General features: G+C 28.9%; 1 protein-coding gene across 1 annotated transcript; it reads right to left on the bottom strand.

The window, feature by feature from the left end:
* Positions 1–1,944: 1,944 nt before the first annotated feature.
* LOC117167841 (protein FAM160B1-like) lies at positions 1,945–25,215 on the bottom strand. Its single transcript, XM_033353045.1, has 6 exons — positions 24,760–25,215; positions 18,754–19,881; positions 14,676–15,126; positions 10,619–10,982; positions 5,930–6,430; positions 1,945–2,292 (listed from the first exon to the last, which is right to left on the bottom strand). Exons 1-6 carry the CDS (start codon positions 24,802–24,804, stop codon positions 2,193–2,195), a joined length of 2,589 nt encoding a protein of 862 aa, XP_033208936.1. The 5' UTR covers positions 24,805–25,215; the 3' UTR covers positions 1,945–2,192.
* Between the last annotated feature and the right edge of the window lie 199 nt (positions 25,216–25,414).

Genomic DNA, 25,414 nt, shown 5'->3' with positions numbered 1-25,414 from the left:
CCTATGTGTGACAAATTTATTGTATTTTATTTAATCAAATTAAAAATAAATTAATACATTGATAATGAATTCAGTAAATATTAATAAAATTCACACCTACAAAAAACTTCTTACTATGGCCAAAAGTGGTGCAACGAATGGCCACTACTGGTGAAACAGGGGGTATGAATTAATATTATTCATTTTTTATAATAAAGTAAGGTTCAAAGGTTTGGAATTTTAATAATTCGATTATTGATACACTGATAATGTTATTAATTCATATTTCGTTATGAAATAGTTTATGTAGGTTAATTTAATTATTGATAAAAGATACGAAATTGCTTAAAGTGGCCACAAACGGTACATCTACCCTATTTTTAGTTAGTTATTTTTCAGTAAAAAAATTACAAATTAAAAAAAGTAAAATTTTCAACAACGAAAAATTAAGTTATGACCTAATAGTGACCATTTTAATAAAAAAATTGGTTTTCTATGAAAGAAATGAATCAATGTAATAAAAGACTCTATTTTTATTCAGAAATTTAATTTTTTTCAATTTTCAAATTCTAGTTTTTGCCAATTCATAAAATAAATTATTATAAAAAATTTCTTTCCTTCCAAATCAATTTGAACGTTAAAAGAATTACACTTTTGCAATTGAAAAATAATCAAAATTCCTACCTATCCAACTCTATGAAAATTTAAAAAATGTCTCTTTTCCAATTCAGAAAAAAATTAATTAAAATTTATTCCCATCCTACGCAGAAGAATCCTAAAAATTAGACGTTTTCCTCATGCAGAAAAAAATTTTCAATTAAAAAAAATACCAAAAAGAAAAGAGATCTCTTCCAGTTCAGAAAAAATATATATGTAATCAAAATTTCCTCTCTTCGAACTCAAGAATATTACAAATGAAAAATATCTCTTCTAATTCAAAAATAAATAACCGCTATTTTCGTCCTTTCCAACTCTATAAAAATCCTAAAAATCTTCCCTTCCAACTCAATAAAAATGATAATAACAAAAAAGTACTTTTTCCAGTTCAGAAAAAATTAAAAACCAAAATTTCCTCCCCTTCATCTCAATAAAAATGTCAAAAATAAAATATTATCCTATTTCCATTTCATAAAATATTAATATCCAAAATTTTCTTATTTTCAACTCGAGAAAATCTGTAAAGTATAAAATGTCCCTTTGCCAATTCAATAGAATTTAAAAACTAAAAGTTCCTTGTTTCAAACTCAATAAAAATGTTAAAAATACAAAATTTGCCCGCCTTGAACACAATATAAATGTAAAAAACTAAAAACCGATTTATAGCTGAATTATTTTAATTTTAAGTCGTTTCAGATTATTATCGATTATAAACACTTTCACTTCTAAATTGAAAATTTTAGAAATGGATGAATTAAAAGTGTAATCTTTAAAGTTTAAATTTAGCACTCAAATTTTAAAGATTCAGGACTTTCTGTTTCAAACAATTTAGTTCCAAATTCTTTGGGTTTGAATATTTATATTTAATATTAATAATAATATTTAATATTTATAGCCAAATAATAAATCTACTGTCATTTCCCGCGTTCAGAAAATTATCGGGAAATTTCCCGTTTTTCGGCCACTCGGCCACCTTGATTTTTAGATCATTTTTCGCAGATCAAATGTATAACCTTTTAGATTTAGTTTAATTCTTTAAAATGGGAACTAGAGAACAAAAAAACATAATTGAGAATAATTTGAGTTTTAACACTGCATAGCATCTGATCTTTTCATTTTTTTAACGTGACTATGTGGCATCCCTGTATATGTATAAACTAAAATTTGAAATGATATTTTGTTAGGTGGAAATAGTGTAATTTTCAGCCTTCCTTTTTAGGTAAGAATAAATGCTCAATTTTTATAAATAATCGGGGTTTTAGAACTTATGGAAGCTAGACAGTAGGCGTCTATTATGGAATCCGTGTCTTTTTTCAAAATTTGTTTATTCGAATAATGATAGCGAAATTACTTGTGCACAAAAATCACTGTATCTTCCAGTATCATAAACATTTATGATAACCCTACCGAAAAATATTCAATTGCGTATATTTTACAGAGGTCACAGAATGAAATGTACATTTCTAAGCCCATTTCTAAAATTGCAAAATACTTACAAGTTCTTGTAAGAACATTCTTTGGATTATACTTTACATTTTCTTAATTAAACACTTGATTTACATGGAATGATGGTATTTAACATATGATATTGCTGCGAGTTCTTTACAGAATTCTTCAGTAATTATCACACTTTCATATAAAATGTTCTCCTGTGTCCTGTAACAGATAGATAAAATTTTTTATTTTGTTATTATTTAGAAAAAATTATACTAATGCTTATATTTTATAATATTGCTCGGTAATTCACATATTTTTCACTTTTCCTTTAAAAATATTTTCAAATTTCACTAGATAGACTAAAATGAAATAATTCGCCATCTCAAAAATCGAAATTTTTCGAGAGATTTCAATGATTTCAACATATTTCATCTGTTTCGTCTAATCTCAGAGAATTTCATAGTTTTTAAAATTTTTGAAGAAATTTTAAGAGATATAGCATATTTCAAGATCATTGATGTGATTTTAAAGTATTTCGAGGTATTTTTAGGGATTCTACAACTCCGAAGCGATTTTATAGGGTCTCCAGAGACTTTAAATGTTTAAAAAATTTCAATGGATTTCAAAGGAAATAAAATATTTCAAAAATGAATAAAATTTCAAAGGATTTTAAAAGGGTATCAAAAATATTAAAGCATTTCAAGTGATTTTACGGTAGTTCAAAGGTTTTCTAGAGAACTTTAGGTAATAAATGAGATGGAATTAAACTTTAAGCGACTACTAGAGATTTTAAGGGATTTTTACAAATTTTATGGGGTCCCAGAAGAGTTCAAAGATTTTCAAATTTTTAAAGGCATTTTAAAAGAAAATTAAAATTTCAAGATACTTTACTGGATTTTAAAAGATTTTAGATATTTTACACAATTCAAAGGATTTCAACTATTACAAAGAATTTGAGAGAATATACTGCATTCCGAAGAATTTAATGAGATTTTAAAGAATTTCTTCATATTATAGAAAATTGAATGAGAATTCAAATTTTTAAATTACTTCGTAAGATTTATGAAGATTAAAAATATTGAATTAAAAAAAATTACATAAGATAATAAAGAATTTTGGCAAAGTTCAAGGGTTTTCAATAAATTTCAGTGAATTTGAACGGATTTCGAAAATTCAAAGAATTTCGAAGGGCTTCATCTAATTTTGTGGGAATTGACGGGATTTCAGAGGATTTTGAAATCTTTAAATTAAGGAATTTTGAAAGATATTATAGATTTTAAGATGCTTCATGGCGTTTTATTTGATTTTGTCAGGGATTAACAGGATTTAAGGGATTTTATATAGATTTCAAGGCTATTCAAGGGATTTTAAAGATTTCAGGGAATTTAACAGGATCAACATTTGAAAGGGCTTTCAAATCATTACGTAGGATTTCAGCAAATTGCAGTGGATTCAAAAAGTGTTCCAGAAAACTTTCTAGAAGAAATTAAAAAAATTACCGAAATTTTAGAAGTTAATTAAACAAACTAAATAGAAGTGAATAGAACAAGAATTAATAATCCAAAAATAGTTGATGTCATAATTTAGTAAACAATCTTAATTTTCATTCAATTTTAGTTTAAAAAGCTCATTCCATTCCTTGAAATGTCCTTTAAAATTACATTCGTCCCGTTTTTATGGAAATCATATTTTTCAGAAATAATACGTACAATTATTTTTAGTTAGGTATTTTTTAATTAAAAAAGTTCTTAAATAATATTTGAAAATTTTAAACTGATTTGAAATAAGATAAAATGTCAGAATTAGTTCATTATGAAAATTTTAAAGTTTAAATTGTTAAATTTTTTCATGATTCACATTACAAGTAATTATAAAGGATTTCGTGCGATTGTATGTTGTATATATTGTATACCAGATTACAAAAATAATTAACCTCTCTATTTAATATTTTAAAGATTGCATAAAACTATTTTCCTACTATTTTTTGGGGAAAACTCCCGAAATATATAAAAAATTTACCGAAATAATCAGGGAATTTTACCGAAAATTTTGTAGGGAAAATTCCCATAACTTTGGAAAAATTAACGAAATCGGTGTGGAATTTTCCCGAAGATATTTTGGGGAAAATTCCCTAAACTCTGGAAATATAACCGAAATCAATGTGGAATTTTCCTAAAGTTATTTTGGGGGAAATTCCCAAAATATATAAAAAATCTACCGAAATAATCAGGGAATTTTACCGAAAATTTTGTAGGGAAAATTCCCATAACCTTGGAAAAATTACCGAAATCGATGTGGAATTTTCCTGAAGATATTTTGGGGAAAATTCCCAAAACTATGAAAAGTTTACCAAAATCAATGTAGAATTTTCGTGAACTTTTTTATGGGAAAATGTCCGAATTTTCGGGTTTATTGCGTCCCGAACATTTTCGGTAATTTTCTCGAAAAATTTGTTACAGTTATGCATGAGAACGCATTTTCCAAACCTAAAATCTAAAATCTTCGTATATTGATCATTTGAACAAGAAATTTTTGAATAGTTTTTTTGCAGCTTATTCGCAATGAGAAAGTGTACAAAAAAATCTCTGCAGTTTTTCCTTCATAGATCAAATTTAAAAAATCAGACAGGTTCTACACTTTTTTTTAGAGGAAATTAGCAGACACTTATATTTTCGATTTGAAAACGAAAAATTCTCACGAAGTTACAGATTGTAGCCATAATTTCATAGAAAATGTTATTATGAAATATTATTTCAATTTAACACTATTTTTCAAAAATCACCAATTTTGGCTCTACAATTCTATAGTTTTGACCTAATTTAGCTTTTTAAATTTTATTTTCGGATTCTTCTGAGTTTTATCGTCCTCTTTCGCACTTCGCCCAAAAATTTTAAAAACGTTTAAAACTAACAAAAAAGTGACGTTTTTTCAAAGTTTAAAAAGTAGATTTTCACAAAAAAGCTACACTTATGTTTTCTCATTCGATTTATGCAAAAAAATTTTGACAAAAAATTAAAAAATTTTCTAAAAAAGTTATAAAGAAAATGTTTCTTGTTTTTTTGTGATATCTTGCATCGTTTACGAGAAAAAATCGTAAATTATATTTTTAGAAAAAAAAGCTGTATGCTTAAAAAATAGTTTAGACCGCTTGTTCTCACATTTTCAAATTCGAAGAAAAAAATACAGAAGAATTTCTGCAAAACCCCACATTTTTATTTGTGTAATATCGTAGAAAAATCAGCTAATCCATATGTTAAGATTTAAATATTCTTAAATTTGTGAAAATTTGTTGTTTCTCAAACCGAAAAGTTACGTGTCGCCTAATTTCCTCTAAAAAACAACATACTTCGTTGCTGAGAGATTCTGCGACTTTAAGTGTAGAATTATTCTTCTGCATTATTTCGTTTGAGTGATGGATTTGTTTAAAAACTAGTTTTATTACAAGTAAAAGAAATTCTATTCAAATTTTGTGATTTAGAATGAATAACAGTGAAAAAAAAAACAGTTTACAGATTATGACTCTAAAATTCTTGATTGAATTACATAATTGAAAATATAACTTTTAAGTTTCAAAACACTTTCAAACAAAAAAATTTTAAAACTATCTAAAGCTTTAGCGATTTTAAAATTAGGTATTGAAACTTTTATAAAAAAAGTAACTCCACGTTAACGCGTTACTTTTTTTGGTAGCGGTACCGTGTTGTCAATTTTAAGGAAGTAAATGTAACGTTATATGTTACTTTTGAGCGGTAACGTGTCAAACACTGTTATGGGCACTATTTTGAATTTATCTCGGAATTTATCAAATGAGCCTAAGGACTGATATAATTTTGATACCAAAATATATAATACTTACGGGTCTACGAACAAATCTTCCAGCAATCGGAGCCTTGTTTCCTTGAGAATATGTTTATAATTATGAATCTTCTGCATTTCGCCGATCAAATGCTTCACGACTCTTTGCAAGCAAATAAATAAACTTTTTATTCCAGGCGTTAGTGGTAGCAGGGGGTTTAAAAGAAATTCATGTAGATAGGGATGAGGCAGAAGAGCTAATTTGGAGATCACAACTGTGAGCTGCAAATTAATATCGTACTTCTGATTTGGAATGTTGCTGACTTTTTCAAAAAGCATTGAGAGAAAAGGCCCCATGTAAAATCTAGCAGAACAGTGATCAGCTTCTGGTCTAGAATCTGAACTAGCAGAATCGTCTACTGTTACAGCCTCCAAAGGCCAGGCAAGCAGAGCACAATCTGAAAATACTATTGAATATTGTTTTTCCCAATCCACCATGTATCTTTCATAACGATTCACGTCGGTGTCCGTTTGAAGCTGTCGTGGCACCAACGACAGGAAGCTGCAAAAAATAAACACAATTAATTTCTTTAATATTTTTTAAGAACCTTTAGCCGTGTACATTTCAGGGGCCGTTGAAAAACCACGTTATATTTTCATGAGAAGGGGGGGGGGGGTATAATTTTTTTGTGGCAATTTTTTACGTAGGTCGAGGGGTTAACGCAGAATATTATATTAGGCTGAATAAGAAAAAAATGTTTTTGAAACTGAACACGCAAACTTTTCGTCAACAACATTGTAAACCCTTTATTTATTTAGTTTTTATTTACTCAATGCCTTGAGAATGCGTGCATTATATTTTTATACACATTTTTCTATGAAAAGTAACTTTTTTTGATTTACTTATTGTATGTTATAATTGACACATCGTGTGTCTAATTATTCTCATAGAAAAAAACGTGAAACAAGTAAGGTAAAATTACTATTTGATTTGTGGGGTCACCCCTCAAAAAGCTTCATTTGGTGAAAAAACGACTGTGAGTTTTTTCAAACAAAATTTGATTTTTGCCTCAATATCGTATGAAGTGGTCAGAAAAGGTAATAAAATAAAAGTATTGAAAAGTTGAAAACCGTTCCAGAGAAATTACGAAATCACCCCCTTTTTTTAACGAAAATTAATATTTGAACTTCATGCAGTTTTTATTGAAAATATTTCGTGGATTTGTAGCAAAATAATCACGACCAAATCCACGAAATATTTGCGATAGAAACAGAAGGAAGTTCGAAAATTCATTTTTTTTAAAGAGGGTGTTTTTTTAATTTCTAGCGAAGGTTTTTCAACTTTTCTATACTGTTTCATTTTATTATATTTTCCCACCAGTTTTTGCGATATTTAGGCAAAAATATAAATTTTTTTCTTAAATCTCTGAGAAACAACGAAATTTTTACGGTTGGGGTTGGTTTAACCCCCGTAGGATCCAAGATCATCTAGTTCAACTTTTTTTTAAATGCACAGTTTTTTCACCAAATGGCAGCTTTTTGGTTGGTGACTCCACAAATCAATGAAACTTCATTTTTTTTAGCCACCCTGAGAGAACACTGAACATTGAACAGAGACATTGAGAAAATAAAAAATAAAAATAATAGAAAATACAAAACTCAAGTAGAGGATCTCTAAATGATCCGATTTCTATTTTTTTTCTTTTTGAAAATTTTTTGATATAAAGTTATAACTTGGACTAGTGTGCGTGTTTAGATTCGAAAATAATTGTTTGCGTTATCAAATAAATCACCCTAATGTGATATTACACACCGTATATATAAATCACGGTGTTCAAGATTGAGATTTAAATCAAATTTCTTGGTACTGTAAATTTTATTGTTTCTATCGTTCTCGGACATATTTGAACAAAATTTATATCAAATTAAAAATAATCGTTAAAGCACTTTTTTATAAATTAAAAAAAACGATTTTTAAAAATAAATTTGTGAAGTTATTATTTTTTTAACGTTTATTACTCCGTATATTTACTGTTTTTGCTTACATTTAATAATCTGATAATAATAAACATCTAAAATTATAATAATTTAATAAAATAAAATCAATAAGTAAAAGACAAATGCACTATAAACACTGTGTATACTAAATTATGTCGTTATTCAATGAAGTAACATTAAGTTTGAACCATCCTGTAATGGAACGAGCAAAAATTTAAAGTTAAAGCTAGTAATCCTCAATTTGGTCAACGATTATTGAAAAGTATTTGCAAGTTCAAAAGCCATCACTTATAAAAACAATACTGACAGTAATTTGATATTGCAGTAATTTTATTTGATTTAATATTTATGTGCATATGTAACTTTAAGGTTGTTCAATAAATAACTTTGTGAAAATTAAATTTTTGTATCTATGCTAAACCTTAAAATATAAAAAATATACAAAATAATTTTCACAAATCAAATAACATATTGTTTATAGTGCATACTCATTAAAAAAATTGTTAAGTTGTTAGTATATTTTGTCAGAAGAGTAAATATACGGATTAATAAACGTTAAAAAATCATAATTTCACTAATTTATGAAAAAAAATCGTTCTAACGATTATTTTTAATTTGATATAAATTTTTTTTAAATATGTACAAGAAACGATAGAAATAATAACATTTACTGCACCCGAAAATTTGATTTCAATCTCATTCTTGAACACTGTGAAATATGAATAACTATTTTTTCAAATGCTTGAAGAAGTGGAAATTAGAGTTGTTATCTTACAAACATCTATATACAGAGTTCACACTCTATTCCCCTTTTTTTAAAAGGAATCTATCTTTTTCCCCCCATTTTCAAGAAACTTTCCCTTTTTCTCGTTTTTTTTTGCCGAAATGCGAACTGAAATAATAGAACCCAATAAGAAAAGCCACCTTTTTTTCTTTGAAAGTCAATTCTTTTTAATTGAAAAGTCTAATATTATATTTTAGGTTCAAAAATAATCTTTGTTGGTTGAAAAATCTAATATTTGGTTGAAGATCTAAGTATTTTGTTGAAAATTGGTTTTTGGAGATGACAATCAATTTTCTGATTAGAAAATTTAAGTATACTATTTTTGACTTCAAATTTATAGTTTTTACTTAAAAATTCAAAGATTAAATTTTTGATTGATTTGATTTGTTAAAAATTCATTGTATTGGTTTAATATTAAACTATTTTGTTTAAACTGCGTTTTTTTGTATAAAATCATTTTTTTACCTGAAAATTTAAGTAATCTATTTTTGCTGAAAATGGATCATTTTTAGTTGAAAAGTCAACTAATAAAGTTTTCATAGAAAATTAATGTTGACTCGTTGACAATTCAACTACTTGGTTAAAATTGTAACTACTTTGTTAAAAGCTCATTTTCTTTATTTAAGATTGAACTATTTGGTTAAATTTTTTTTTGTTGAAAATTCGTTTTGTTTATATTAAAATTTCACTATTTCATGTTTAATTGAAAATTGATCGTTTACAGTTGACAATTCTGCTGTTATTTTTTTCATTGATAATTCATCATTTTTTGTGGAAAAGTCTATTTTTTGAGTAGGGAATTCAAACTATTTTGTTGAAAATAAACATTTTGGTTGAAATCTAGTAATATTTTGAATAGGAAGTTCGATCTTATGAAGAGAACTCGCCTTTTTGGCTTGATAATTCAACAATTTGGTTTAAATTTTTCTTTCTTGTAAGAAAATTCATCTCTTTTGTTAGAATTTTTATCTTTTTGTGTTCAGTTTAGCATTTTCGATTAAAAACTATAAATTTTGTTGGTTGAAATATCAACTATTATATTTTTTTTGTGCATTAATATTTTTGAATTGAAGATTCAACTACTTGATCATTTACATGTTAATTCTGTCAGTCTAAAATTATTAATTAATTTCTCTGGCCAATTTTTTTTTTCCTGGTTTGTTTCGAATTAGTTTTTTGTTGTTGTTGTTAAAGATTCATCCTTATAGTAGTTGAAAATTCCACTTAAGTTTTTTCTTCGTTGAAAATTCAACTATTAAATTGGAAAATCATATTTCTTGGTTGAAAGTTCATATTTTCGGGTTTAAAAGTCAACTATTTTCTAAATCATTCGAAATATGACCTTGAAGACCCACCTTTTTTGTTGATAATGCAATATATTTCAACTTGAAATCTTACGCGTTTTATATGGTATTCAATATGGTACCTTTACATTCATTTGATTAAAACTAATGTATTCCCTCCTCGGAGCGTGGGAGGTAAAGGAAGCGAGGGAGAGGAAGCAGGGGAAGTGAGAGAGGGGAAGTAGGATAAGTGAGGAAAAACGAGTATAGGAGAAGTAGGGCAAATGAGGGGAATCGAAGTAGAAGAAGTGAGGAGCGGGAAAGTTGGGAGAGTGAGGAGAAAGGGTGGGTAAGCAGGGGTGAGAAAGTGTGGCTGGTTAAGGAAAGTAGAGCAAGGGGAGTATTAGCTCGGAAAGTGAGGAGAGGGGGAAGTGATGAGGAAGAAATTCGAGATGCGAGGGGCAGGAGAGAATGAAGTGTGGGGAGAGGAAGTAAGGGCGAAATGAAGATTAATTGAGGGATTAATTGAGGGAAAGTATGTGGAATTTTTTTGTTTGCAACTTTACCCTCAGGGCTTCAAGCTTTACGTGGTGATCTGTGACGAAGAAGGGTAGGGATGGAAAAAGTTTTTAAAATTGCATGACGCAGTTTTTGAATGACACCTTGTAAACAAAACATAGTCTACCAATTAATAATCCTGTGAATATTGCTTGGTGCCAGAGTTCGGCTGTGATTTTGTCCACTCGACAAATCCAGAGAACTTTTCTTTTCTTTTTCTCTCTCGTCTTCTTCATCACTCCAGGAAGCAATTGCACTGTCAGCAGCACTATTATCATAATACCCTCTATTTGTTAAGTACGTTAAAACGAGACAATGCAATGTGTGTTCGTCTCTTTTCTCAATCATCTCTTCAAATAATTTCAAAGTCTCGACAGTCAAGTCATCGCTGTCAGTACAACAATTATCTATCAATCTGTGCAGAACTGGCCAAGACCACACATCAGGAATATCTGGATTTCTGTGTTGACCCACAATCCAAAAGCTCAGCTCTGTGAAACAAGAATCAAAACATTAGGATGTCAAGTTGCCAGTGACGGTAAGTTATATTTTAACAGGAACTAGTTATAAGTGCCGTTTCAAAATGTAACTTTTTCTTCACTTTTTTTTTGCAGAAAAAGTAACGGTCATTACGTTTTTAGTTACTTTTTCATTTTTTAGAAAAAATATGTATGTATATCAAGGTGTTCCAAAAAAAAAAAAACAAAAGATTAAATCTTTTGCGGTACCCCTCATTTTGTTAGCTTCCTAAAAAAGTGAATACTTTATTTTTTATTATTAAGAGGCCCCTGAAGTATTAATGGCATGGGAAAAAACACATTTTTATAAATTCTGTTCAAAACGTGAAAATGATTGATAGAATACAGGCATTGCTTTCATGATATGGTGAAAACTCTTCAAGGAATACGAACCCATTGTAAATTTTTTACTTCAACCCCCCTGAGCCCCTCTATTGGTGGCCCGAAAACTACTCCATTTATTTTCAAACATTTTTTTCCATCTGTTTTTTTTATACATTTTTTTTGTTTGCAAACGGAGTGAAAACGCTCGTTTTATCTTCGTTAGGGAGCTGGGAGGAGCAAAACCAAGCAATTCAACGCCTGTAAAGGGGGGGGGGGGGGGGGGGGGGTCCGCTTTCAAAGCATTTGAAGAGAGCATTGTTCTCTAGAGTATTTTATCTCAATTAAATTAAAATTATCTTGGTAAAAAGTGTTGGGTATTTTAAAATTGAAGCGCATTCTGCTACATTTTGGCATAAAAGTGAAAAAAATGACGAAATAATTCAATTGAAATGATCGTTTATTAGATAGGGGGACTTCGCCCCCCGGACCCCCCAACCGGGGCTCTGCCTCTGGACGCCTCTGGGGGGCTTCCCCCCCCCCCCCCCCACCCTATTATAACATTGAGAATGATTAGAATTTTCCTAATGCTTTGGCCTAATTCATGAATATGAAGAGTAATTTTTTACATTTTAGTTAATTATTTCTTGTTAAATCAACTTGCAATTGTTCTAACGCAACTTTTGACAGCAAAAAGGTAGAGCAACAAGTTCCATTACTTTCTCCTAGTTCTTAGATTTTTTAAGGTACTGCTAATTGTTGAAACAATTTTTATTATTTACGGAAATTCGAACTTATATTACCGCAAACTAATGGTATTTTTTTAATACTATGGCTTAAGCAATAAATGTAAGCACCTATTTCTGAACATACAGTGAAGCACTTCAATAGCCCTCCCTTCAATAGCCCTTCCGAGAATTGACGCCGCGCCGCAGGTAGGTGTAACAGAAGCTGCGCGGGGTTTGCTATTGTCACTCAGGCGAGCACTTAGGTGTGAACAAACAAAAGTGGAGTGGGCTATAATGAGTGTGTTCCCACCCACCGTCAGCCCCCAAATCAGCGCTATAGAAGAGTTTCTTTGTATTTGTTATTTTTGATTGCTCTTATTTATTTTTAAATGTTCAGAAATAGGTGTTCAGATTTATTAATTAGGCCATAGCAATAAGAAAATAACATTAATTTGTGATATTGCACGATAATAAATCATTTAAACAAATACAAATTATTCGAACAACAAAAAGTAACTTGAGATAAGTAAGATTTAGGCTAAACTTTTCAAATTTTATGAAAAAAAACTGGCAAAAAAGTACGGTTTTCTAGCTTTTTCTGTTAAAAAATTGGTTTTAAACGAAAATAAATTGTTTAAGATATAAGAAAGCAACTGAAATGAACATATACACTCTCCCGATTTATTACATGGTATCCATAAAATACCATTAATTCGCGATTTTCATGAGATCGCAAAGTATTTCTTATAATTTATCATAAATTTTCACGTTTTAAACGAAATTTACAAAAATATGTTTTTTTTTTAAATTTTAGAACACAAATACAGTGAAACCCTTTAATAGCTCTCCCTTCTATAGCCCTTCCGTGAATCAATGCCGCGCCGCAGGTAGGTTTAACAGGAACTGCGCGGGGTCTGACATTGTCACTCAGATGAGCACTCAGATGTAAACAGAAAAAAGCGGTGCGGGCTATAATGAGTTAGTTCCCACCCACCGTCAGCCCCAAAATCGGCGCTATGAAAGTGTTTCACTCTAATAATTTTAGGAATTTCAAGTTGTAATATACTTAATAACTGTGAACTACCTAGTCCCTTCAACGCATTGAATCTAATCACTTTTGTTCTGTTCACTTCAATCATTTTCGATTTATTTGGATTTCGTGTGAATTTGCTCAAATTCTCCTAATAGAACTTTAATTTTACTGAAATCAATGGAATATTTGAAATTATTCAATTTCTTATAATTCATTTGAATGTATTGTGAATTCTACCTGAATTCTCATTAACATATACTGAATTCTTTAAAAACATTTTTAATGCTCTTGATTTTTTGTAATCTAACCTAATTTTTGTATTTTACTCAATTCTACACAATGCAATTAATTTTTCAATATATTGATTTTTTTCAATACATTCAATTCCCTTAAGTTCTGTTTAATTCGCCCAGAATTCTGTTCACTTACATTTTATTCAATTTGGTGGGCATTTCTTTGTAAAAAATGTCAATCGTATATTCCTTCAAATTCTCTCGAATTTGTTCCAAGTCTCTTTAATTTCCTTGCATTCTTCTGTATTGATAAAATTCTAGAACGATTCACTCCTATTTTACTGAAATTAGTAGAATGTTTCGGACGTTTTCAACTCATTTCATATGAATTGGAATTCATCCTGAATTCTTATTCATTTATCCCGAATTAAATAGATTAAATAGGATTAAATAGATTAAAATAAATGTGTTAATTTTTTAATTCGCCCTGAAGTCTTTTAAATCACCTTCAATTAGACATATAATGAAATTATTTTGAATCCCCTTGAATTCTTCTAAATTTACTACAGTTTTACTCAAATCTGGGGAATATTTTGGATTTATTAAACTATTTTCAATTCAATTGAATTTTTATGCTCGGATTTTATTCATTTTATTGGGTATTTTTTAAATTTATTATGAATTAATTTTTTGTTTACTTTAAACAGAAAAATCGTTCAATCTGTCCCTTCTCGAGTTAATAAACCAACAATTGTGAACTGTATTTCAAAAGTAATTTAAAAAAAACGATTTCTATAGTTACTGTTACTGACAAAAATGCACACAGAGAAAAATGTGACTGTCAAAGTTACAAGATTTTCAACTAAATCAAGTTTGCATTTTGAAGATGTGAACTTGATCGAAAATTTCAGCGAATATTACGGAAAATATCCGTTTTATAAATACATTCAAGTCCTTATTTTAAACGAAAAACGTATAAGTTTCGCAGACTTTTTTCTGCGTGTAAGGGAGACCCCTCTAGAATAGATAATGAACCTACAGTAGATAATTATTAATTTAAAAACTAATGTTTGTAGAATAATTAATTAAATGAATAGTTAGAACACTATGAGTTAATACATTAAAATTGGAGAGAATCCTTTTGTATATATTTGTGCTTTTAATTACACAATTATCTACTGTAGGTTCATGATCCACTGTTAGGGGTAACTAATTAGTAATTCGTTACTTATTAGCAAAAGTAACTTTGTGACCAAAAAAGTAGCTAGTAACATTTACTAGTGAAGGGAAACCAGTTACTTCCCATTACTGCAAGTTACATTAAGCTTTGTTAATAACCATAAATATTTACCACGAGATAAAAAAGTGGACGTAATTTCCTTGAGACACTTTGTGATTAGTGAAGTTACAAGTACGGCATGATGATCCGAAAGAGCCGATGTGACAGTTTTTTCAAAGAATTCTATCCTGATCGTTTTTGACAAAGCTTCTGCGACCTTCGGGTGCGCTTCTTTTATCAGTTGATCACAGAAATCTAGCCACATGAAAAATGCCGCTACTCTCCTGCACCCGGGAAATCTTTTTTCACTTGTTAAAAGAGGGGAATCCAAACCCCAGGTTACTTCGACATCGTCGATTTCGTTGGGATAAACATGTGCTGGTATTGAATTAAAGAGATTCTCTAGACGCCTAGATAAAACTAGTGGAAGATTACTTTGAGCGATTGAACTAACAAAGGACGTGTCTTCCAAAGATGCTAAAACCATGATTCCCTCGCAGGCCCTTATTCTCACTGTGTTATCCTGAAATTTGTAAACCATTCATTGAAAAAATAGTTCAATTGAAGAAAAGTAGATTAGTAAGGCCGCTTCTGATTACAAATTCTTGCCTTTCCGGCATCGAGACCGTTCGACAACTCAAGCGGTTCGTGTCCGTGCTAAGTTTATAGGAAAGTTAGTAGTAAAATTAGGGAATATTACACGGAGAAACTATTGATCGTAAAATTTGGCATTATAATATTGATATTTTTGACAGCAGTTTGAAGTTGCAAACAGTGATATTCACAAATTAAATGATATAACCGTAGCTGCAATAACTAGCATTTAAAATAACATAAGTTGCAAAACAGGTAAGAAAAATTACAATTTTCAATGAGAAGCTGCAATGAAAGAAAAAACAATTGAATGTAGTGCTTCACGATTCAGTACCAAATGACGTCACGCACCGAATTTCATGAGGATAATAAAATTCCTAAGCCTCATAAATTGTTTTATCACAGGGAAATATCTCCGTTCTGCTGCCCCGGAGAGCCGTGTTCAATTCCGACCAGGACTGATATCTTCTAACAAGGTTTTTTCTCTTTCAGCTTAGAATAAAGTATAAATATCTAATTGTATGTTTAATGTATAAAATGTATAGCGCGTGAAGTGAATGCGATTTTTTTTTATTTTGCTCGTTCGACCATAGAAGTTTTTCCTATTTTCTATGGGAAAAAATAGAAATGCGTAGAATGAATATATAGACAGAATTTTTTTACCATTGTGTTTTGTAAACTTCACAGTCTGTCTTTGGGATTATAGTAAGTTTCTTTTGGTATGAGTGCAATTATTTATTTATTTATTTTATATTTCAATAGGAATAATAATTTTAGAGTTTAATATTCACAATAGTAATTCTTGCAATAGTGACTCTATATCCTGGCTTGCTATTGCAATATTGTAAAAATAAATATTACACCATCAAATTTTATAACTGAGTTTCTCCGTGTAGGAAAAACCTGAAAGAGTCAGGGAATTTTGTATTAATTGAAGTTGAAGTTAAGGGGTCATCCATTAATTACGTAAGTCATTTTTTCTGAAATTTTAAATCCCCCATTGCACCATGCAAAATACCATAGGATTTGTTTGCCCCTCCCTCCCCGCCCCCATGAAATATTATTAGGATATTATAAACTTAGAGAATGAATATACATATATTTCTGTTTTGTTTGGCTAAAGATGCTTCTTTGAAAGAAATTTAATCGTCTTTATTGACAATTAATCTGACCAGTGGAAAATTTAATTCCTCTGTGAAAAATAAATTATATTAGGTTGAAAATAAATTTTTGTTCGCTGGAAATTTAACTATTCTATTTTGAGCTAAAAATTTATCTATTTTATTTTAAATTCAATTATTTGGTTGAAAATCGGTGTATTTTGTTGATTATTCGTCTTTTTTGGCGGACACGTAACGTTATTAGATGAAAATTGATCTTATCAAGTGAAAACTTATTTCCTTCGTTGGAAATTTATCCGTTTTAGTTGAAAATTCATGATTTGTTGTAATTTTTTTTTGTACAAGAGTTATTTATTTTCGGTTGAAAATTCCAATACTTGGTTAAACCTTTAATATTTTGTTTAAAGATTTATTAATTTACTTAAAAATTAAGTTCTTTCAGTTGAAAATTGAACTATTTTGTTGCTGATAACTCATATTTTCGCTTTATAATTTCCACTGCTTGAAAGAACAATTCCATTTTTGGTTGAAAATTTATCTTTTTTAGTTAAAAATTAATTTTTTTTATTTGAAACCCATTCTTTTTTTATGTTGTGAAATTTTATTGTTTTCTCGAAAATTCGTTTTATTTTTACATTAAAATTCAACCATTGTGTTTCACACGAACGTTTTTTTTTTAAATTCATATTTTTGGGTTGAAAACTTAACTGTGTTATAGAAAATGCTTTTTTTTGTCTGAAGAATTCAATATTCTACATGAGAATTTTTTTATTGACAGATAAAAATCATTTTTGGTTGGGATTTTTATTTTAATTCATCTGTTATCGTAAAAATTTAATCTTTTTTGCTTAAACTTTCAACTGTTTGATTGAAAATGAACTTGTTTCAGTTGAAAATTCATGTATATTGTTGAAAATTTTTCTTTTTTGCGAATAAAATTTACCTTTTTGGGTGAAAATTCTACTACATAAGTTAAAAATTTATTATTTTGTTTGAAGATTCATTATTTCAGTTAAAAATTCATTTCTTTTAGTTGAAAAATTAACAATTTAGTTGTTGAAAAATCATATTTTTGTTTTAAATATTCTATTGCTTCGTACAAAATTCGTTTTTAGGGCATTAAAAATGATTCCATTTTTCCTTGAAAATGTATATTTTTGTATTATAAATTCATATTTTCGGATTGAAACCTTAATTGGTTTGTAGAAAATTAATCTTTTTGGGTTAAATATTAAACATTTTGGATCAGAATTTTTTTCTTTATTGACTGATAAATCATTCTTGGTAAAAAATTGTACTCTTTTGTTAAAAATTCTTCTTTTTGGTATAAAAATTAATCTGTGTCTGTTTACAATATTTATATACAATAACTATTCAACTTTTGCTGACAATTCATTTTTCTGGAGAATTATCTCTTTAGTTGAATATTGAACTAGTTTGATAAAAATTAGTTGTTTTTTCTTGTTCAAAATACTTTCGCAACTTGAAAGTTATCTTTTCTAGATGAAACTTCATTTATTTTGTTAAAAATTCCTCTTTTTTGGTAGAAAATTAATCGTCTTGGATGGAAATTCATCTCTTTGGTGGAAAAATGAACTATTGGATTAAAAATGTATTTTTTCACTGAAAATGCACAATTAATTTGTAATACTTAAATGGCGAAAAAAGTTACTTATGTAAAATGTCCCAATGCCTCCCTACCTCCCGATAAAAAACAGTGATATTTTTTTACCAATCAGATCCACCCAATAAATCGACTTACGTTATTTTTTGCACGTCCCCTTATAAAATTCTATATGACTCTTGTAAATAAACGTTTTAAAAATAAATTTAGACACATTTTTTATTCATTTTTAATTAATTAATACCTCAAATAAAAATTTATACCTATCAGGGAAAATGAAAAATTGGTCACGAAAAAGTCAAGGAATTTTGATATCGGGATTTTTAAACAGGCATGTTAAGATACAAAATTTATAACTAGAACTGGCCTTACTCGTCTGAAGAATAAAAATATTTTATCTGAAAAAAGATCTGCTTTCGCTCCGCTGACAATGGAACCCAGGTCTTCCGAATGCCGGTGGGGTGCTCTAACCACTAAACTACTCCTTTAGTAGCTGAGTGGTTAGACTTTAGAGCACCCGACCCATAATCAGAAGACCTGGGTTCGATTGCTAGCGAAGCGAAATGAGAAGAACTTTTTTATGAAAAAATATTTTAAGTAAAAAAATTAATCATCTAGCCTGAAAAGACGCTAAGAATTTTCTGTTATTTGAGGAGTTAAAGTTATTATCGATAGTGTTGATTTTCCATTTTCACGGTCGGTGAAAGAGATCTCCACTGATCGATTGTTACCATCTCCTCAGATAGTACAGATTCCTTGTAATCACCTAAAAAAATAATTAAAATTTTTAATGTTATAAATGTATACTCACAGCACTGTTGATGTAGCTTTTCAGGGAATCAAGCAATAAACACTTTGAATTTTCAGGATTTTCTAAATCACTTAAAGGACTCTCGATGCTATTTGTTTCACAGGAATCGTGCTTTGCATAATCAGTATCTATCTTCAAGTTTTCAATCCTATTTAAAATAGTGACTGCTGTATCACAGGACGTTGCTTCCATCTCATCAGGTACATTAACAGAGCTTACGCTATCTCGAGTATCACAACTATTCCCAATCGTCAACGCATTATCAAAACTAAATTTCGGAGAAAGTGGACTTGAAGATTGTGAAACGCTTTCAACATCTCCAGAGGATCCATTAGATCGACTTGATGTGTTCGAACAACTTGGGACATTCTGTGAACCATTTGTCACATCACGCCTGTGTTCCAGTGACTCCTGTGAACCTCCTCGAAGGCTACAGCTTTTAATGGAAATTCGATCCGAACAAATTGAACGTCTTCGGCTATGTGCAGCAGTAAATAAATTTGGATTCACTAGCGTGACTGCTTGAGTATTAAGTGGCTGGAATAAAGGATTAGACTTGTTGCATTTCCTAACAGGAACATAGGTGATGCTTTGAATTTCTGTTCTTTCTGAATCTCCGTGTGGTGTCTTACACTCTCTGCGGATATTCCTAGATTCATTAACAAGGCTCGTACAGTGAGGATATTTGCAAACTAAGAAACAAAGAGCTAGAAGAAATTGCACTTCCTCGCTTTCTATTGGCGAAGCTAGGTTTCCATCACAGATGGCTATCAACCTTTGAATTGGAGAGAATATAGCTGCATGATGCAGCAGAGGATGTTTTGATCTGGTTAGTAATTTTCGAAAGAAAGTTAGGCAGACTAGTCTCATTCCTGGGGGAGATTCTGCACAAGCTAAAGTGGCCAATAAATCCAGGAGTTTGTGCTGTATTAAATATTCCAAGCATGGTCCAGGCTCATCGTTTTCTTTTTCTTCATCTATTAAAATTTGCAGAAGTATGTCCAAGTGGCGAGGAATTCCTGTTGTTTCTATCGGTACCTTAGTGTCAGTTAAATGATCGGCATAGAAATTCATGAGCTGTTTCCAATGATAAGTGAAATCTTGGAACGGCGTGGCGGGTGGAGCTATCTGTAATAAAATACGGCTCTCTGCAGGAAGTTTGAGATTAACTTTTTGGGTTTTAATTGTAGTCAGAAATGGTGATAAAATATTTTTGCATATTCTACAATCACCATACACGGTGTGCCTCAACTGACTTCAACCCAAAAGGGCTTCCATATGCCAGTTTGTTCTGAATATACTTCTGGGATGCCCCACGATCATTTTTGGCCTAAAAAGAACAAAATCGCTTGAGCCGTTTTTGAGAAACCTCTTTTTTTGAAGAGGTTAATTAACCAATTTTAATGAAAATAATTTGAACGTTGATTTGTGTTTGCTCGAACCATTCAGTCTGGCATCCGAAAAAGGGCTGTAGGTGCTGAACATTTTACAAAAACTGAAGCCCTTCAATACTTTTGAAAGATGGTGAAAAACGTGGGAAAAAATAAGTTTTTTTTTTAAATGGCGTCATTGTTTTGGGGAAATAACTTATTTCCTATGCATATCTGGTAAAACCTCCTAAATAATTAATTGAAGAAGACTTGATTTTGAGTAGCTCTAAAATAAAAAATTGCTCTAGCTCGTATAGAACCAAAATTATGGCCTTTTGAATAGGACCCTTTTTTATACAATTTTGTTTAACATCAATTTTATCAATAAAATTTCTCGTTTTTCAAGAGAACTCATTTCCACCAAATAGATTAAGGAGGACCTAATTTTTAGCAAATCTGAAAAAGAAAATGCTCGGGAAATTAATTCTTATGAAAAACGAAAAATTTTATTTATAAAATTGATGTTGAACAAAATTTCATAAAAAAGGGTCATATTCAAAAGGCCATAATTTTGGTTCTGTGAGAGCAATGTTTTTTTTAGATCTACTCAAAATCCAGTCTTCTTCAATTAATTATTCAGCAGTATTTACCAGATATGGATTGGAAATAAATTATTTCCCTAAAACTATGTATATATATATGCTTTCATTTAAATTATTCGCCTAAAATCAACTTTTTATCATCATAACTATCAAACTTTTAGAGATAGAACATTCTATTTATTTAATTTTTCAGAAAATCTAAAGCGCTTTAATTCTTGTGAGAGTGTTTGGGCCATAGAATGAACCGGAATGAGAAAATTAAAAAAAAACTGTTTTTTCCCACGTTTTTCACCATTTTTTAAAAATATTGAAGGTTTTCAGTTTTTGTAAGATGTTCAGCACCTACAGCCCTTTTTCGGATGCCAGACTGAATGGTTCGAGCCAACACAATTCAACGTTCAAATTATTTTCATTAAAATTGGTTAATTAATCTCTTAAAAAAAAAAGGTTTCTAAAAACGGCTCAAGCGATTTTGTTCTTTTTAGGCCAAAAATGATCGTGGGGCATCCCAGAAGTATATTCAGAAAAAACTGGCTTATGCGAGCTCTTTTGTGTCGTAGTCAGTCGAGGAACACAGTGTATGCCGATTGTTTAAGTTTTTAAGATAGCATGAACAGTCTACATCCGTTTGATAATATAAAACAGGCCTCGGACTCACCACACTATTGCCACTATTTCTTTACTTTTCCTTAAAAAAATATTGTTCAACTTCTTCGCTAATTCGCTCAAAATGCTATCAAGGTAATATTAGACGATTAGCAAAATCTGACTATTTTTCATGAGTTAAGAGAGTAGTTCAACTTTCAACCAAGTAGTTAAATTTTCAACAAAATAAGATGAATTATGAATTTCTGATATTTTAAGCAGCAAAATATTTTAATTTTTAATTTAAAAACAGTTGAATTGAACCAGAACGGACGAATTTTCAGCAAAATTGTTAAATCCTGAACCAAAGAAGATTAATTTTCAACTAAACAGTTACATTTTTATCCATGAAAGTTGAAATTTCCTGTGAAACCGGTAACTTTTGAACTAAAAAGATGAATTTTCAAAAACATAGTTGAATTTTCAATAAAGAATGATTTCATTTGTACTTTCAACGCTAAAATAAGAATTTTCAACATAAATTTAATTTTCTGCACAAAAAGTTGAATATTCAAACAAACAGTCAATTTATGTCAATAAAGTGGTTCAATTAGAATATTTACATTTGCAGGAAAAAAACAAATAATTTTCAACCAAGGAGATGAATTTTCAACCAAATGGTCGTGAGTGAGCAGTTTTTCTTTTTTTTAGTAAGACGGAGGGGAGGGATTTTTCTATTCTGTCTTAAATTTTAAACCAAAAAGATGAAATTTCGACTAATATCTATCTAATATTCGACTCATAATATATCTACCAAAAAAATGAATCCCCAACAACATATACATACATTTAGACAAATAGGTGAATTTTCTACCTAAAAAAAAAAAGAAAAATTTCTAACAAATTACATACTTTTTCAACCAAATAGTTTGAGTAATTTATTTTATCTTAGTCTAAATTTTATTTGATTTTTTTTTTAGTTTATATTTTTTAAATTAAAACCAATTTTAACTACATAAAAAGTTGAATTTTTATGCTAAAAAAAATGCAATCAAAAATGCAAGTTAAACTTTTATTTAAAATTATATTTTAATAAAAAACGAGTTTTATAAAAAACAGTTTAATTTTGTACCAAATAGTCCAATTGTATACCAAATGTTTTAGCAAAAATGGCGAATTTTCTATAAAACAGTTGAATTTTCAACCACGGAATATAAATTTTCAAGAAAAAAATTTAATTTACAACCAATCGGTTGAATTTTCAGTAAAATAGTTCAATTTTAAGTCTGAAAAATCATTTTTTAATAACAAATAAAACGTATCTTCAACTAAAATTTTGAATTTTTAACGAAAAAATGAACTTTTAAGAAAGCAGTTTAAATTTCAACCGAGGAGTTGAATTTTCAACCCTAAAAAGATGAGTGTTTAGCGAAAATTTTAATAGTTGATACTTTAACAAAAAATGATTTTAATAAAAAACAATTAAATTTAACCATAAAAGACGATTTTACAACAAAGTGCAAAAATTTTCAAAATACGAAATTTTTACAAAACAGTTAATTTTTCAATCGAAAAGATGAATTTTCGATCAACTACAACAAGGTCAATTTTCTATCAAAAAAGATTAATTCCCAACAAAATACATAAATTTTGAAGTTTTTTTATATATTTAACCATAAAAAACGATTTTACAACAAAGTTCAAACATTTTCAAAATACGAAATTTTTACAAAACAGTTAATTTTTCAATCAAAAAGATGAATTTTCGATCAACTACAACAAGGTCAATTTTCTATCAAAAAAGATTAATTCCCAACAAAATACATAAATTTTGAAGTTTTTTTTATATATTACTTTTTAGCTTATATCTTTGCTTTGATAAAAATGTTTAACTATATATTTGAATTTTGAAACTAAAAAAGATCAATTTTGTAACCAAGAAAGTTAAATTTTTCACCGAATAGTACACAATTTTCAAACCAAAAATATAAATTTTTAACAAAAAAGTTTAATTACAACCAATCAGTTCAATTTATAATAAAATCGTTAAATTTACAGTTTAAACAATTACTTTTTACTAAAAAAATACCAATTTTTAACCAATTACATAAATTTTCAAACTAAAGATATTGAGCAATGTATGTGACATCAGTGCCCAAATTTTATTTGATTAATTTTTACTTCATATTACTGCATTAATATTAAAATAATTATCTGAATATTTGAATTTTTAAACTAAAAAATGTTAGTTTTTAATAAAAATGGAGTAGTTAAATTTTTATGGAGAATTTTTTTTAATTTGAAAAATTTAATTTGGTACAAAACAGTTTAATTTTATATGAAATTGTTACATTTTCAAGTTAAAAGACGAATTTTCTATAACACAGAAATTTTCAGTTTAAAAAATTAATTAAACAAAAAAAAACGAATTTTCAAGTAAAGGTTTGAATAAAAAAATATATAATTGTTGAAATTTCAACAAAAAAAGATTTGAAAGAAGAAAAAATAAACTATTGAAATTAACCATAGAAGGCGAATTTTCAAAATCATGAATACATTTTTAAATTATGAAATTTCTACATAACAGTTGAGTTTTCAACAAAAAAGTTAATTTTCTTAAGAAATCGATTAATTTTTAACCAGAGGGATGTATTTTTAACAAAAATAGATGTAATTTAAAAAAAATACATTTTCAATAAAAAAAAGATGAGTTTAATAAAAAGCGTTTAATTTTCAATTAAAAAAAATAGTCAAGAATGAAAAAAATCAAATTGTTGAATTGAAAGTCAAATAAAACATTTTAAAACAATTTTTAATAGTAGAAAATTTTTATGGCAATCTTTTGACACTCTTTTTAAAAATTTGTGATACGTTTAACGCTATTTTTTATTTCTAAAGTGAATCCAAGGCCTGTATAAAATATAATTGTTTTTATTTTTATATTTAGAGTCCAAATGAACAAAATGTTTTTCTATAGACTATAATTTGAAATGTTGCCTAAAAGTTGGAAATAAAAAAAGCGTTTTTTCCGAATTATGAGATGAGGATTAAAGCAACAACACGGATGAAACAGTAAATAAATAATTTATTGGCGCAAAAGACAATGTACATAAGTGAATACACACAAATAAAATAAAAAATTCAAAGCACATAGCACAAAGTAATTATATAATGAAAACGATGAGTGAGAAAATATGAGCTTATAAATTGTAATATGATGATGAATACAAAAGGTGAAACATTAACTATCTCTACGGAGTAAACAAACCTGTTATGATCATGGAAATCATACATAGAAACTTAAGCAAGTACATATGCTGAAGCGTATCCGGATATGTAATAATATACAAAGTTGTTCTGAACTGTACAAAGTTTAATAACATAAACTATTCATAATAGAAAAAAACATGAACAATTTTTGCCTACTATAATGAAATCACGTCACTCACCACGTCAATAGCATTTTTTAGAGCAACTTGAAGACCGCTAATCATTTTGTATTACTCAGTTGCCAGAGAAGTTCTGTCTTATTTTTGGGTCTGATTGACGTAAATTAGAATGTACGAAAATTTGGAAACTTTCTGCATTTTTTCCTGTGCGTTGCCGTATGGTTTAGATTATTTTACGGAGAAACGTCAATATTTCATAGGTGTCAAATGAAAGAAACGGAACGAAACTACTAACAACACATTTTCTCGATTCGACGCAAAACAGAGTGAGCAGAAGACCATGTCGTTAGTTCAACTTTTTTTTCAAGGTAGTGTAGATAGAGCCACTCCCTTGACAGAACATGTTGATACAGCAGAGATCATATTTTTGAGAAAACTATTGATTTTACTTCCTCATGGAGGCAGAAGCGCCGCAGCCTTTTTTTCTAGGTGGGGGCAGGGGCAGAGACTTATAATATTGAATGTCACATTTTGTACGTGGTATAAATAATATTATATTATGTGAACATTTTACAAAAATAATAAATATACAATAAATAGTAAATACAACTATGGAATTCATATTGCCTAATATTTTAATGATTTTCCAAAAATTTACCAAATATTACCAAAAATTTCGAAAATATTTCGCAGATTTTTAAAGATTTCGAAAATT

The sequence above is a fragment of the Belonocnema kinseyi genome, chromosome 2, assembly GCF_010883055.1.
Source record: "Belonocnema kinseyi isolate 2016_QV_RU_SX_M_011 chromosome 2, B_treatae_v1, whole genome shotgun sequence".
Taxonomy (NCBI): Eukaryota; Metazoa; Arthropoda; class Insecta; order Hymenoptera; family Cynipidae; genus Belonocnema; species Belonocnema kinseyi.
The sequence above is the reverse complement of the archived record's forward strand: the minus strand, read 5'-3'. Positions and strand labels throughout refer to the sequence as shown.

What these genes read in the sequence shown, in the direction of transcription:
- LOC117167841 (XM_033353045.1), bottom strand. Translation starts at nt 24,804, where the DNA reads ATGATTAGCGGTCTTCAAGTTGCTCTAAAAAATGCTATTGACGTG. An exon ending in TAAAAAATGCTATTGACGTG is followed by an intron (nt 19,882 to 24,759) that starts GTGAGTGACGTG and finishes ATTTTATTACAG; the next exon opens with ATAGCTCCACCCGCCACGCC. An exon ending in GAAGATTTGTTCGTAGACCC is followed by an intron (nt 2,293 to 5,929) that starts GTAAGTATTATA and finishes TATCTGTTACAG; the next exon opens with GACACAGGAGAACATTTTAT.